The sequence below is a fragment of the Stigmatopora argus genome, chromosome 6, assembly GCF_051989625.1.
Source record: "Stigmatopora argus isolate UIUO_Sarg chromosome 6, RoL_Sarg_1.0, whole genome shotgun sequence".
Classification (NCBI taxonomy): domain Eukaryota; kingdom Metazoa; phylum Chordata; class Actinopteri; order Syngnathiformes; family Syngnathidae; genus Stigmatopora; species Stigmatopora argus.
The window spans coordinates 7,884,193-7,899,281 of NC_135392.1; the positions used below are offsets into that span (position 1 = coordinate 7,884,193).

Here is a 15,089-nt window from a genome sequence, read left to right on the forward strand (position 1 = left end):
CCCCTCATCCCTGACTGACTTCCCAAATTTATAATAGTCACTATCATAAAGGCACATTATCCTCTGATAGGGGACTGCACTTTCTTAAGGCTATAAAAACACTCCAGCTTAATTTATTTGCCATATATGGCCACAGATAGAAGTAATGAAGTGACAGGAAAGTGTTGGATCAAGGTTTTTTTTTTCCCCAAGTCCACAGTTTTTCAAATTATATGACCACTGGCGCAGATTGAGTCAAACAAAGGCAACAGCATCTTCACAGCTTTAAACTTGAACGACTTTCTTCTTCTTCTACCAAATTGACTTTTTGGTATGACTAAACCCAGTCCGTACAGACATCGAGCATCTACAGCTGTGTGTATGGTGCAGTGTCAATGACAAAACACCTGGCACTGTTTAAACAACATTTTTTTTCTAGAACACAAGTTCACTCCACACACACTTGGAGCTGCTTAATAATAACCATAATCAACCATCCTCAAAACACACAGTCTGGCAGCGCATGGCCATGTAAGGGGAAAAGCACTGTGTTTACTCTAAAACACTGCTTCTCTAAGAGGCTTTAGGGCTTAGGCAGAGTGGGCAGTCTTTTTAACAAGCAACCATTTTTTTTACTAAAAAAAGAAGGAACAATAAACAAAACAAGCACACACAGAAGCCTTCTTTCCATTTATTTCATTTCCACTGCAAAAATATCGTAGTCTCCGTAATTAGGTGAAGGTTAAAGGTTTCGACCAAAATTTGCACTTGTGAAATGACTTGACCTACAAGCGATTGCCACCATTTCTTCCGCTGGGGGGAGCGTACGTGTGTCTGTGTCTCCTCCATTCTTTGTTTGTGCGTGTGTCTTTGTATGTCTGAATGTGCATCTGCAGGTCAGGAAGGCAGCATTTGTTCTGTGAAGCCCTATAAACATCTGCGATCCCTTTTAAGGGATTGTTTAGATTGACGGGACGCAAAAATAAACGATCTCGAGGAGGCCGGTACACTTTACTGAAAGAGGAATCTCCACTACCGGCATTAAAATATGCGTTTGTGTGTTGAGCTTAAAATGACAGTCTTTTTTGGGGGGCTGTTTTTCTGATCACTGGATTTTTTCTTCTTCACATAAACCTTCAATGACCTTTCCATTTCTTTCTCCACCTCCAAGTTCAATGCTGTAAAAAAAAACCTCACCAATGTTGATTTTTAACTTCAAGTGGGGTTTCCCAAACTTACCCAAAATGCTCTGCGTCAATTGCAGAGCCCTTAAAGTCCCATTAAATGCTGCAGGTTATTTTAGTAGTCAAAAAGGCACACAGTTTAATATGTCAATTAACGGGGGTCTTTAGCTAAAATGTTTAACCATATGGTATAAGTAATACTAATAGGACAACCCCTTGCCTATCATCAGATCATATCTTAAATAACTCCCCCCACACCAGCAGAACTTTTTTTCTGCTTCCATCTGTTATTTAAAAAAAAAATACACCACCCCTCCTTATGCAGAGGAGTTGTTGTGTCTGGGTTGCTCGCTCGCAACATGTGGTATATATCAACCCCAGCGCTGCCTTTCCTTCTTGCTCGCCCTCTCACTTCTTCACACATACACACATGCACACTTTCTCACCCACAGGTCTGCTCGTGGAGCACCCGTCTCCTTGAGAACGTCCAACTTTGAGGAAGTGGGGTGTCGTCCAGTCTTGATTTAGGTCATAGAGAGGCAGGGATGGGAGGCTTCTCTGCTCTTTGTTTATTTGAAGCGGGAGCCATTACTGCTGTCTCTGGGGTTGTATTTATACACAGACACACACCAGACACACGCTGACACTACTGGACTCTGTACATGGTTCTGCCTCGTTGTGTCAGAAAGTTCAAGAAAGAAGTGGCTTGTGGAGGGGGTGTTATCATAAGTGTACAGTGTACAGTAAAGATAAACTGCTGTGATTTGTGTTGGCCTAAAAGAGGAAGGCCTGCTTTGAAAAGTCTTCAGCTGTGAGCCTCAGCGGGATTGCGTTAGGCCTACTCAGCAAGCCGGTCACTGCATTCATAATTCATCGAATGAGAGACGTCTAATCAGCCACCTGGTCTAAAATAAGCAAGCAAGTCCAGCTGTGGTGCGTCGTCACGGGATGTAGCTTGGGTATTTGGGGCCTAGGCTGGCTCAAATATCTGCACCCTTTAAACCGGTAGCCTTGTTGCTGCATGAGAATGTGAATAGCACAGAATTTACTGACATTATTGACATTCAAATGCACTTTGCTTGGCTAGCCTTCTCGTGAGAATTGTACCATTCATCTTCTGTACAGCTTATCCTAGCGGAGGTCAATGAAATGTTTACCATTATGAATGTGCATTGTGCTTTGTAAAGGAGTTATACTGTAGGGTTTGTCTCATTGGTGAAACTGCGACTCAGGAGGCTAAAAAATATTTTTTCTTTAATCAGGGAGACGTCTCGCAGAGAAGTGGCCCAGAAGTGACCTCAAAGATTCTATGACTTTCGCACAGGACGCCGGACAGGTAGGTGATGCTGCTTTAATGATTAATTATTTGTTTAAAAAACAAAAACAGTTCCATAAATCCAGTTTCAACACAACTTTGCGTTCCGCAGATTAAATTGACCTATATTTTCTTGAAACAAAATAATTGTAAGGTGAGTTTTTATCTTGGGTTACTCCTGGTAACTCTTCATCGCATATTCACTGCCTGCTATTATGTTTGTGACTTCTTGCCATACAACCAAGTGTGTTTGCCAACAACGCATAATGCTATTTTATGCAAGTGTTCTTGTGTCACATTCTGAGAACAAACACAGGAAAAAGCTATGTGCCAATCATTGTGCTTTGGGGTGGGCATGTAGTTTTAATTTCTCCATCTCTGACGGTGACCTATATGTGTGCATTTGTTTGCGTGCCTGAGGCCTGGTTGCGTCAAGTCTGTTTGGTGTAAACTAGTCCCATGGCGTCTGTTGCCTGTCGGCCATTACGTTAAGGTTGCTGTATCTTGTAAAAGCCTCGTTAACACAAAGGCCCGTTCACATGTTAATTGGCTAATTGACTAATTAATTTTTACATAAAGGCGAGCATGGGGAGAAAGGCTGCCTAATTGAAAGTGAGTATAGGTTTAATTACGTGAAAAGGGTTAGGAGGAGAAAGTTGTTGAAGGTGCGAAGCTCTGATATATTTGTGCACTTTTCTATTATTGGGTTTTTACTCGAGACTTGCATAGTCCTTGTTTTGTATGTGTCCTTCTATTTACTGCTCCTTTGTTAACAAATAATTGCCTGACATTGAAAAAAGGCGAGTTTGACACGATCACAAGCAGTCTGATGTTTTAGCGTGTAGGCGAATGATGCACAGCCAGACACGGGGGAATTCTCACCAAGATGTCAAATCAAAGATAAAAGCTGTGAGAAAAGTGCTGCTTGTGCTCGCAAACAGTTCTTATTTTCCAGTGCATGCAGCTCACAGGTAATTTCGGTATTAACGCGAAATCTGTATAAAAGCCGCATCAGTCACCTTTAACCGTCTGTGCACATCTGTTGCATGCAGGCATCGGTGTGATCATGCATTCACATCAACAGTAATCCAAGTCCAATTATTGAACAGAACAGAAAATGGACACACAACGGCGAGCGCACAATGTGAGAATGTGCGAGTGGACGAATGTCTGTTAATTCAATTCTGATCCACCGCTCTCTAAAACACCACCACAAATTAAATCGGCCAGGGGAGCAGACGGCTAACAAAGGAAATTAACAATGATGCTGCCTCTGTATTAGGGCATATGGATTCGCCGCATGTTTGCTGTGGTGGCGTGGCCGCGGTCTCATGCCGCTGTATGCTGAGAGAAAGGAGGGGTAAGGGGGCACTTTTAATCAAGAAATCCATTCCACTTTGCTAACCCCGCTTTGCTTCCTCCTTCTCCTCCACCTCCTTGCCATGGCAGGCTCGTGTGGAAACAGAAGTGCTAAATTACCCTGGAGCAGTCAGACAAAAACATCTTGTTGGGTTCTAAATTGCTTTGCATGCATGTTAATTGGAGAGAAATCCCTGCAGTCTATTTAGTTTTACGTGTGCATCGCTACTGTATCTGTTTACGTAAGTGTGTACGTGTGTGTGTGTTGGGCAGCTCCGGTGAGCTATTATAGCTGCGACGCCTTGCCGAGATTGGGAGGTTATCTGTTTTTGTTGGTTAATTGTGAAGCTGATAGTATCGAGGGTCCGGGCCAATTCAAGTGGGCTTTCAGCCAAATTACCTCAGTAATCGTCTGTGTTGAAGTCCCTGGGAGCTCTCGGCAAGATACAGCTGGCCAAGCCCCCCACGTTCAATGCAGAAGGCCAGATCGGACCCCAGCTTTAGACAGCTTAGACTGTAATTGAAATGATATTTTTTTTCACACAACATTATTGGGTTGGTGACATGGTTTCATTCAAAATTCCATTTGTGGTCAATTTTATCCTGTTTGTTTTTAATTAATACAGGCAGCTAATGGAGTCAGAGGGGATCTTAGCCAAATGATTGGAATTTCCTCCATGTTTCCCTGTTATCTTTTAACCAAGTAGGCTTTAGAATTGGAGCATGAAATTGTTTGAAAGTAGGAGAGTAATTCGTTTGGATGGAGTGCACCAAAAAAGACGAGGCCAAATACAAGCAAAAGAGGGCCTTGGATATTTTTTTTTAGATCTATGATCAACAACTTTTACAGACAATGACTGAGTTTATTTATTTATTTACTTTTAATTTTAAAACTATGTTATCATGGCAAAGGCACGAGACGCTAATCAAAAATGACCTTGTTTACATGGACAGCAATAGCCTAATACTGATGCTATTCAAAGTGTGAGTGTATTTGGTTGATTATTTGTGAGTTGATAACATATTCCAATATTAGATCAGTTTACACACTACAGAGCACTAAAGTGATTTTGGACATGCTCATTTTGATTAAAACAGATCAGAAAGAGTGTTTTCTCTCCATCTTAAGAGGATGTTATTTTCTTTTTTGCCCCTTTCATCTTTTTCTATCAAGCACACATTTTCATGCTTGCAACCAATCCCAAAATTAGGATGACAAGAAGTGGAGGAATATCATCCGCAACCCCCTTACGTTTCAATTTGTGGTTAAATGAAAATTCTCTTTTAAACAATTTAACTGTAGGTATATATTTTTTCCTTTAAAATGCATTACAATCAGTGTTGGCTTTTGTGATGGAATGAAAATATATCATTTTCAGATGGTGGTGTGCCTTTTTCAATGAAAAAAGTGTGCTGGAGCCATTGGTTCAGACAGATCAATTCCCACCACTCAGTCATGGAGTGACTGAGTGGGAATGGCTGTTTGTGTCCAACTGTGCCCTGTGACTGACTGGCGACCAGTTCAGGGTGTAATCCACCTTTAGGTTGAGGTCAGCTCCAATAGACCCCTGCATAATGTTACCCTGACTGGGAAAAGGAGGGTTTTTGGATGTGGTATGAATTTGAATTCCCAACCACTGCTTAAATACAAACAATACAAGTTTAAAAAGGTTTAGGAAATCTCTCAAATTCAAATCTAGCAAATGCAATTGTCATTAGATTTGTTTAAACCCCAAATATTTCCATGAATCCTCAGACGGTGACCTCATATCGAGCAGCATATCCCACTCACCCACAGATACACGTGTTGCCTTTCCCTTTCCTTAGAGATTTATCAGTCAAAGCGCTCTGTTGGATTCAACATGTCACTCAAATTAAGACTCTTCATGTTTCAGGTGTGTTTTCGCGTCAACAGTTTTCCGGCAAACCTTTGGTTTTTGCTGTCACTTTGCCTCTAAAAGTGTGATGGAATATTCTGCCAAACATGTAACGCAGGCAATTACTCACAACCCTAGCGCAGTGAGAAGCTGCGAGCATGAATACTTAACCCTGGAAAGATTCAATGATGGCGGATAAAAGAGTGATTTGTGTTCCGCTAAGGGGAAAATGAGTAATCCTATCATTCAGCGTGACATGCAACACAACACGGCGCATCAGTCACAGAGAAACACGCAGGCATGCACACAACACTAAACACTGCCTATCAGGATGATAAAAGCGCCCCTCAGCTGCTCTATAAAGTGTTTGATTTTTCTATTTTCCAAGTCATTCATTTTCTCTTTTACGCTGTGGTAAACCTCCGTTCCCTCCCACTTCTCCCACAGGCACGGCTCTTGACACAACAGCATACATATTTGTGTATTCATGTAAATACATTAGCTAATCTCTATAAATATATTTATGAGACTTAATACCTTTGCGCTGTCATATTTAGCATGTTGAGCAGAGGGTTTTACACTCTTGTGAAGACGTGTGCACACACGACCATAGCGGCACAAATCTTGCTTTGGGTATAAACCAATCCCTCGGTTGTTCTTTCTTCCTGTCGGGGCATTAATTCATCCCCATATTTCCATCTGATTATGGTCCGGTTATACCCGTAACTAATTGAACATTAAATATAAAGAAAGTTAATGAAAATGTCCTTTATCCTTTCCAAACTAGGCCTGAGAACGCATCTATTAACACAAATTAATCTGCCACTGGTGCTTGTTTCAGGAGAAAATATGTATGCACAGTTTGCTTCCCCTTATCTAGGACCAGAATTATCTTACCTTTTTTAAAGCAGGATGGTGAGATAAATTAGAAGTTCCTTTAATTCAAATTTAAACCTTCTGAGAAGTCGTGCGGGCACACTACTAGAAAACATTTTATCGAGAACAAAATACCAAGAATTAAGGGAATAGAAACATAATGATGTATTTGTGTTTAAAAAAAAAACACCAATTAGAACAAATGTGACATTTCACAGCAACTCAATGAAAGGAATTACACAGAACCCGCTGCAGTGATGAATCAAAATAATTTAGAGCTAGAGTTTTGCTTAAATATGTCAAAAAAATCAAATACTGAAGAGACAAAAGGAATCAAGTAGCATTCATTGTGTTATATATTTAATGGCGTCATTTTTTATATACGTTTAAACGTTTGTGCTTCATGTTGTGATTTGTCTTATATTTGTATTGCTTTAGAAGGTAACTAAATCGTTGTTTAAAGCTGAATACGGTTTCCAGGTGAATTTAAATGACGATAAAGACTAGATACGTTTTTTTGTTGCTTCAACCGAGACCCTTTTTGAACTAAATTTCGCTTGTATAGAGTCCTAGTAGTGGAGTAGCAATTTCATAGCCCACAGTGAAATTGATTCGCATTTTTATGTATAATTATTTACATTTTACCTTTTTTTCAAATTAAAATGAAATGAAAAAAATATTCAATGAAAATGAACCACTTGGTAGAAAGGAGCCTCAAATGATCCAATATGTCATTTACACTTCACAAGATGAGCCCTATCAAAAATAAGTCACTCCATTATTAAACTTTCATCTAACGTTACTGAATAAAACATATTTTGCCGGGTTAAAAAAAAAGCATTAAGCTTCAGTATGCAATCAATCTTCTTGTTAGTTTTACTCCTTCGCTGCTTTCCTCTTTGGAAAAGCTTCCTGTGCAGTTGGCTCTAGCAGCGTTAAAGACACCCGCTGAGCACATGGCCAAAAGATAGTTGGATGCACAAGGAACGGGAGAAAGCAATGAATGCCTGGATGTTTTTATTCAGATGAAAGGAATAAGTGCAAAGGCATTTATTTTGTCCATAATCCCACTAAAAAGCCTTCTCCATTCTTGCAACCCCCTCTCCCTCCCGGAGGCTCCTCATATTAGCATCTCTTCTGGACAGCGAGGGGTTAACTAACCCATTTAGGGGGGAACTGCCGAAAACAATACTTGGAACCCTGAAAGACAACGGCGATGCCTTTCTCCTCCATATTTGTAATTTAACATCAAAAGGCTCCTCTCCAAGCGACCTCTGAAAGCCAGCATCTCTTTAATGAAGCGCCCCACCCCCCTTAATCACATTCAAATTGGTTAGTGTTCAGAAAATAGAAATATGTATTAGATAGCAATAAATTTTCATCATTGGCTAAGCCTGCTTCTTAATTGTCCTGTCCCAAGGCTTGGGAATTTCATTGTTCGTTAGGTGCTTAAGTCCCCCATCTCATTCAGTCTCTCTGACATTACTGCTGAGGGCTCTAATGCCCAACTAATTTGAATGGGGATTTACATGATAGAGCAGGGAGCATTAAAATGTGGACGGGAGAGAAGGGAGAAAAAGAACGGGGAAAGGGGGAAATGGCTGCTTTCACTTAAAAAGTCACTTTGTTCAAAGTCAAATGACAGTGTTTAAAGATGCGCTATCGCTCTCTCCTCAGGATTTTGGACAGCGGTGCCAAGTTTAATGGTTCGTTATCTTTTCCCCTCTGCGTCTTTTCTCCTCCCTTTCTGATGCCAACCTTGCTCCTTTGGCACCCTGCAGTTTCAGAATATACATTCAGAATGACTTTGAATTGCAAAACACCTTTAATGACCCCTTTGCCCGTACCATTTGTGACCAGAGGCGCTCACATATAAGCTTGTCTGTTTAATGTCCCATTCTAGTCATGGAAATATCCACACCCTAGACTCAAGTTCATTACCCTGGAAATACTTTAAATGTCTACCAGACTTAAGCAGCAATTAAAACATAAGTTACTTTGTAATGTTGTTGAAACTGGCCATTATGACATGATTGAATAGTGTCTGTCTGTGGCACCATTTTCTACCTCTAATTTCAATTTTTATAAACCACAGCACCTAAGGAAAAAAAACCCAAAAAGCAGAAGGAGTGATTGAGATGGTGTCAATCCTTTGCGTATTTTTTTACCCTGGCATTATCTGTCTATCATAAAATACATGTTAAATTGTCTCTTAATGTATACAGTGTACAACACAGAACTTTCTTGGGTAGAGATCTTGTAAAATCAATTCAATGTGACCTGTGAGTATTGTAATGTTGCATATTGCATTTCAGGGGGATCAGTGCATAGTCTTCTATTTAGTATTCATATGTAGATACTAGATGATATCATATGCAAATATAACATTAGTTTTCACTGTTATGCACACATATCCAGCTATATATGCTTTTAAAAGTGACTACCCACCACCATTTTGGTGTCACGGATGCATGACTCAGTCAGAATAAACAGTGGATGTCCAGCAACTTTTTACTTCTTAATGCTGAGAATGTTTGTGATTATTGACCTCATTAGACACAGGCACCATTTTTAGGACACTTTCCTGGATTTTAATAAACGTACCATTTATAAAATTAGCACAGCAAAAATGCTATACTGACTCGATTCTCGCTATTCAATTAATTATATTACCGAATCGGTGTTTAATTAATCTCCACAATAATGCAAATATTCTGCATTGTTGCTTTGGTCAGACACTATTAGGAATGATCGTCAAAGCGAGCCTTGCGCATGCATGAGATTTCCTGACCTCTTTAAATTCATATAGTCTATTGTTGAAAATTATTTGGAATTGTGTGTGACAACTATCAAGGGATGTTTCATGTCCAAAAAGTCTGCTAGCAATCACACTTTAACATTATATCACTGTTTTAAAAATGGCTACAGTATATTAGTGTCATTATTCGGTATCAGGTAGGGATTGCGTGCAATTAATTGCAAAAGCCACTTAACATCAAAGCGGTTAATTTGGATATTTTATATTACTTAATAATAGGTTAAATTACCAGCTGTCGCCAAGGTTATCGAGCTAACACTCGTTTGACGATGGCTCATGAATTTACACTAATATAGCCTGAACAGAGTAGAGCTAAACACATCATAATTTTCTCAGAAACGGCTACATTTTTGTGCCATTCGAGTGGATGTGATTAAGTATGTAAATGGTCATTATTGAGCCGAAAGGAACTATTATGCAGACAAATCTAATATGCATTGCAAAATATCTGAATGAAGGTGACAACTTGAATCACAAGATATTATTGCCTTACAGCATAACATGGATTCCTCTGAATTATGAGAACGCATAAAGGAAAAACTTTTGAACATAGAAAATTATGTTTTGGAACAAATGTGACATTAGCTATACCCAAGATCAAGCGGTTATGTTATTAATCACATTATATCTGGTGCTTAATCCAACATTTCTTTTTCACCTTGACTAAATAAGATCATAGTGTAAAATGTACATCATTTAATGAAACTTTGTGGAGCAGCACTAAGTAAACAGTTTTCTTCCTACTTATTTCCCTCTGCAAGGGGCAGAACTCAGGGAGGTCCTGGTAATATGGATAGTGCTCGTTCACATATCAGAGATGCTAAAGCCAAAGTCTGTTTTGGATCGAATTAAAATGCTTCCTAGCAATGAGATTTTCATTCAGTGAGCTTTGCACAGCCTTACTTCTTTTTCCTCTTCCTCTTACCATTGAAACTATTGAGTGCTCATTTTCAAAATTGAAACTAATTAAAACCATGTGAGAAGCACTGTGGGACAGGAAAGATTGAGGGGACTTGCCATATTGTGCCATTAGGGGAAAAAAACTATGAAAATTGACATATCAAGCATCATCCTGTACTTGTTTTTGCATTATATAACCTTAAAATAGTGGTGAGAAGGCCTACCATACTGCATTTTTTTTTTTATTCAAACACGTCCCGCTAGTTTTAGATTAGAAGTTTAAAATGCCTAGTTTGGTAAACTTCAGGGCAACTAATATACAGCAGGCTAGTAATTTAATATGCTCAGATTAGTTGAAATAAGTCGAGTGGCCACGATCCATGGTCCTGAACTGCTTTAAATTCTTGAGTCTTGAGCTTTGAGTTCAATTGCTCGCCTCGAATCTGATTTGTTCTGCCATTGCTCTGCACTTTGGAAGTGTTATGTTCGAACCGTGCAACAAAAACACAATTAGTAGCTAATGAATTTATATGCTTACAAAAGAAAGAAAACGAATGAATTTAATTCGACCTTAACAGTTCACTACGTTTTAGCCAATGCTTTTGTGCTCATTCCAGACAAGGTTAGAAGTAAGGTTAAATGTAACCAGGATTGAAATACTTTACTATAACGTTATGTCACAACCTCATATTTACCCGAGCATTCTTACAATTGTTTTCGTACATTGTGTCTAAATGCAAGTACTCTAAACCGAGAATAGTGTAGTCTTCTTTGACTCACTTGTCATCTATGATGAGAAGGGGTTACGGAGGGTCGCAACTAATGAGAGAGAAGGCTTGACCTTAGACATGGAGTCATCCTGGAGCAAAATACATAATAGCAGACTAAAATCTTACTTAATTGCCCTTAAGTGTTCTGTGACACTAGTTCTTATGATTCTAGACTATTATAATTTGTGTTCAGGGGTTGGGTGACTTGGTGTTAAGTTTGGTGTTTATATGTTTATTTGTTTGGTTATTGTTGTTTTTTATTTTTTTTTCTCGCCGTGGTTGAGCCATTATGTATTTTTTTCTTTTGTTTAATTACTTATGCAGAGCTGCCAACTACTCCGGAATTTCCAGAGTTTACCCGAAAATACAACGCAAATTTCGGGACTCCTTAACTCCTGAAATCAAAAATAATTGTCACTTAAATTTTTTGGAAGCAACCGTTTTGGAAAAGTACCAAATTTCGAATATACATTCCATGCAAAAACAGTGTTTCACTTAATGAAAAAACATGATAATAACAGTTTGATCTAAATTCTCCTACACTTATTTTTTTTACATTTTATATCAATTTTGCATGAATCCCACTCACTCCGGAAATGGGACAAGGGTACTCCTGAAATGGGGTTGACGGCTCTGCATATGAATCTTAACCATAGCTTTTTATCCATTAGTAAGAGTCTGATTTGCCCAAACAGATACCCTTTCAGTTTTTACGCGTCGTTAACGGTGTCAAGTCATGTTAAGTGCCATGCCTTTAAAAAAGTAGGTTTGATGTTACGAATAATGTAGTATTGTTTTTTTAAGGTGAGTGCTATTAGCTCAAAAATCACCTTAATTTGAATGACATTTATGTCATTCTTTTCCCCAGAATACAGAACCCTCATTATTACTTCAGTCAAAAAAAATAACAGCATTTTTGACAGGAAAGAAACATTATAAATCACTTTCAGGTGTGATGAATGACACTGAACATGGTAAATGCATACTAGCTTTAGTATATACTCGACCCAGAATGAACTTGGTGAGTTGAAAGGCATTGACATGTTTGCCTTAGTAATCAAGTTTACATTCATTTTTGCACGTGCAATCCTTAACTTTAAGTGTCCTAAATCAAAAGATGAGATTAAAATGTGAAGGGTTAACTCTGGTGATCACCTCTATCGATCTGTGTGTGTGAGAGGAAGAACCTCTGGTACCAGAGCAGCCAGCCATGAATGGTTATTGATCCTATCATAAAGAGCCTCTGTCTCCAGAGTCAACGGCTCTTTAGGTAATCACTGATGCCTGTTGATCTCTCTTTATGGCCCTCTCACCACCTTACACCTGTTGTCCTCATTTGGACATTGGTATTTTCCGAAAGTAGTACAATTTTACTAACCCAATCTACTTCAGATTTGTTTGGTTTTGCTCAGAAAATCAGAAATTTTTGTCTGTAAATTCCCATAAATTCTAAAATAGTAGGTGCATGCCTAGATACATATACTCTACTAAGGAATTTCAAATCAAACTTTACCCGAATAGTTTTAGACAAATCTTGTAGATTTTAAAAAGCACCAAGCCCTTTTGTTGTTGTTGTTTTCAAATGGCATTTGATAAAAATAGTAGTAGTGTCAGATTGAACATACCTGCAGTCAACTTTATGAACAGAACCTTGCAACCATCTCTTTTTTCCACCGGCCTTGTAACTTCTAAGGAACTCATAGAAGGATCAATACTGCACGATGTTTGTGTCTACAATCAATTGGCTGTTTGAAATATGTTTTTTCAGTGCTTTTTAACTCATTCCTGCTGCCACATGCCTCTGAAAAAATGTTTCATTTTGTCTTATAAGAAAAAAAAACTGTCGCAGTAAAATGATCACCTCGTAGCCTTAACTCTGTCCAGATTGATCGTTAAAGAAATGTAAATGTTTTCTGGTATTGGTTTAATAGACTCTGGGTTCTAGACATCTGCTGTAAATGATTTGCTCTATATTGGCTTTGCTGCATTAGTTGGCCTGCCACCACTGATAGCTCAAAGCCCCCAACTTTATCAGTTTGATAAAGCCCCGCTAGAGCCTGCATTAGAAACAATCAGGCAATCTCCCCTTCATTTTTGTTTCTAGGTGGGAATGGCTGCCACATATTCTTTTCACTGAGACAAGACTGAGAACAGGATGGGGATGCAATCCCACGATGTCTGCGTTTGATAACTAACTCACAGAATGGATAAGAGACACTAGAAGGAACTGTCTGATGGTCAAAACCAAAGTCTGTTCTATGCGTCTCCTTTCTTTTTGTTTGCATGGGTTTGGGAACATTTTCATCTTTTGACGCCCTTTTTTGTTTTACAAGGGTGGAGAGCCTTTTAATTTTAGCGATTATCCATGAGTGTCTCTCTACCAATGCCCATGATCGTCATTGGTAAGCACACACGCGAGCTCACACATCCTTAGACTGGCATGCAAACGTGAAGTGAAGTATATTTTTATTATGTGCGCGCACACACACGCTTATACAAATAGCATACTCTCTCACATACACACACCTTTGCTCACTAGGTGCACACACAAAGACATAGACAAATGAGACCTTAGTGGAATAGTTGGTGGTTTTTTTGCTATGGTCATGATTTCCTTCAGGGCTGTGAAAACACACTACATATGGAGTCCATCTCCTTGATGGCTTACTGTAGAGACAAAAACACTCATAGCATCAACACGTGCACTCACAAAAAGAATCTTTCCACTATGAGCATGGTCCTGAAAGAGTAAACTAGCAGTACTTTTTTCCCATACAGATTCTAATCAATTTCTTCTTTGGGATACAATGGAAATAGTTCTGAAGTTGAACTCCATGATACTTGATTCCTTATGTCTCAATTAACATTGTTCTATTTATATATTTATATAACAGCTTATAGTGTTTTGAATTCTCAAGATTGTATGCCTTGAGGTTTGAAAAGTTCTGGGGCATCAAATCAGAGAAGAAAAAAAAAAGTAACATAAAATGATTCAAAATAAATCCTATTCTTAATGGCTGAAATCAAGAATATGAGCAAAATGTTTGCTGATGGATGCCATGGATATGGAGGGTTATGTTATTGTGCATATTTTATCTGTTTGTTGTGTAAGTGAGATAGATGTTTAATAAAGTACATTAGGGCTCAGATCTATATTGGTCTGTCAGAAGAAATCAATAGGAAGCATTTTGTTCTTTAGAGCAACTGTCTATTGAGTTACCGCCACTAATGTGTTATCACCTCAGAGGGATGTTTTTGTGTGTGCGTGCGTGATTGTATTTATTCATTAACAGCCTTATCACGAGGGGGGAAAAAAATGCATCCGGCCCATGTCTCATTCCCTCTCTCTTTGCGACAACTAGGTCAGGGTATGGAAGTATTGATCAGTTGCTATGGGAGCAGCAATTGATTGTGACTTATCCAGCTGTTTATATTTGAACCATGGGTTTAACCTCCATCGATTGACACGCACCTTGCAGTCGGCAAGGTGTTCAACTTTGCTTTCCACTAATGGGTTGGAATTTGTGTGTGTGTGTGTGTATGTGTGCGTGTGAGAAAGAAACTAGTTTAAGTGTGGCCACTGATTTCATTACTGATTTGCCGTAGCCAATAATAATATAATGCGAACGTTTGCACAAAATAGTATTTTTACAGTAAAGTAAGATTTACAAAAGCTATTCACGTTTCATTCTAGCAATGTATTAATACATGGATGACTATCACCGTGCTTTCAGTCTCACGACAACAAATCTTGCGCTAAATTAGAGGAAATCTTAAACTCTTTAAAAATATATATTATACTAATAATGACTGGCTGTCTACACACCATGTGCAAAAGGGCTTCACCTTTTTTTCCATACTTAGATTAGCGATTTCGGAGGACTAACATCCATAGACGAACCAGAGGCAAAAGCTTTTCTTCCAGGTTTTCTGCTATGCCAGCACTTCCAAATATGGGCAGACTCGCACCAGGATTAGAGAAGAAACTGGCACATCCACGCAAACAGAAGT

At 38.9% G+C, this 15,089-nt stretch overlaps 1 protein-coding gene across 2 annotated transcripts in view; it reads left to right on the top strand.

Moving 5' to 3' along the window:
* Nucleotides 1-15,089, top strand: part of LOC144076308 (uncharacterized) — a 38,775-nt gene that overhangs the window by 5,203 nt on the left and 18,483 nt on the right. For both annotated transcript variants that reach the window (XR_013300787.1, XM_077604033.1), the window contains exon 2: nucleotides 2,426-2,499. Coding sequence is in view for 1 of the 2 variants with exons in the window: in XM_077604033.1 (XP_077460159.1) it covers nucleotides 2,426-2,499 (74 nt within the window). In the remaining variant the exon portion in view is untranslated. The remainder of the gene's footprint in view (nucleotides 1-2,425; nucleotides 2,500-15,089) is intronic.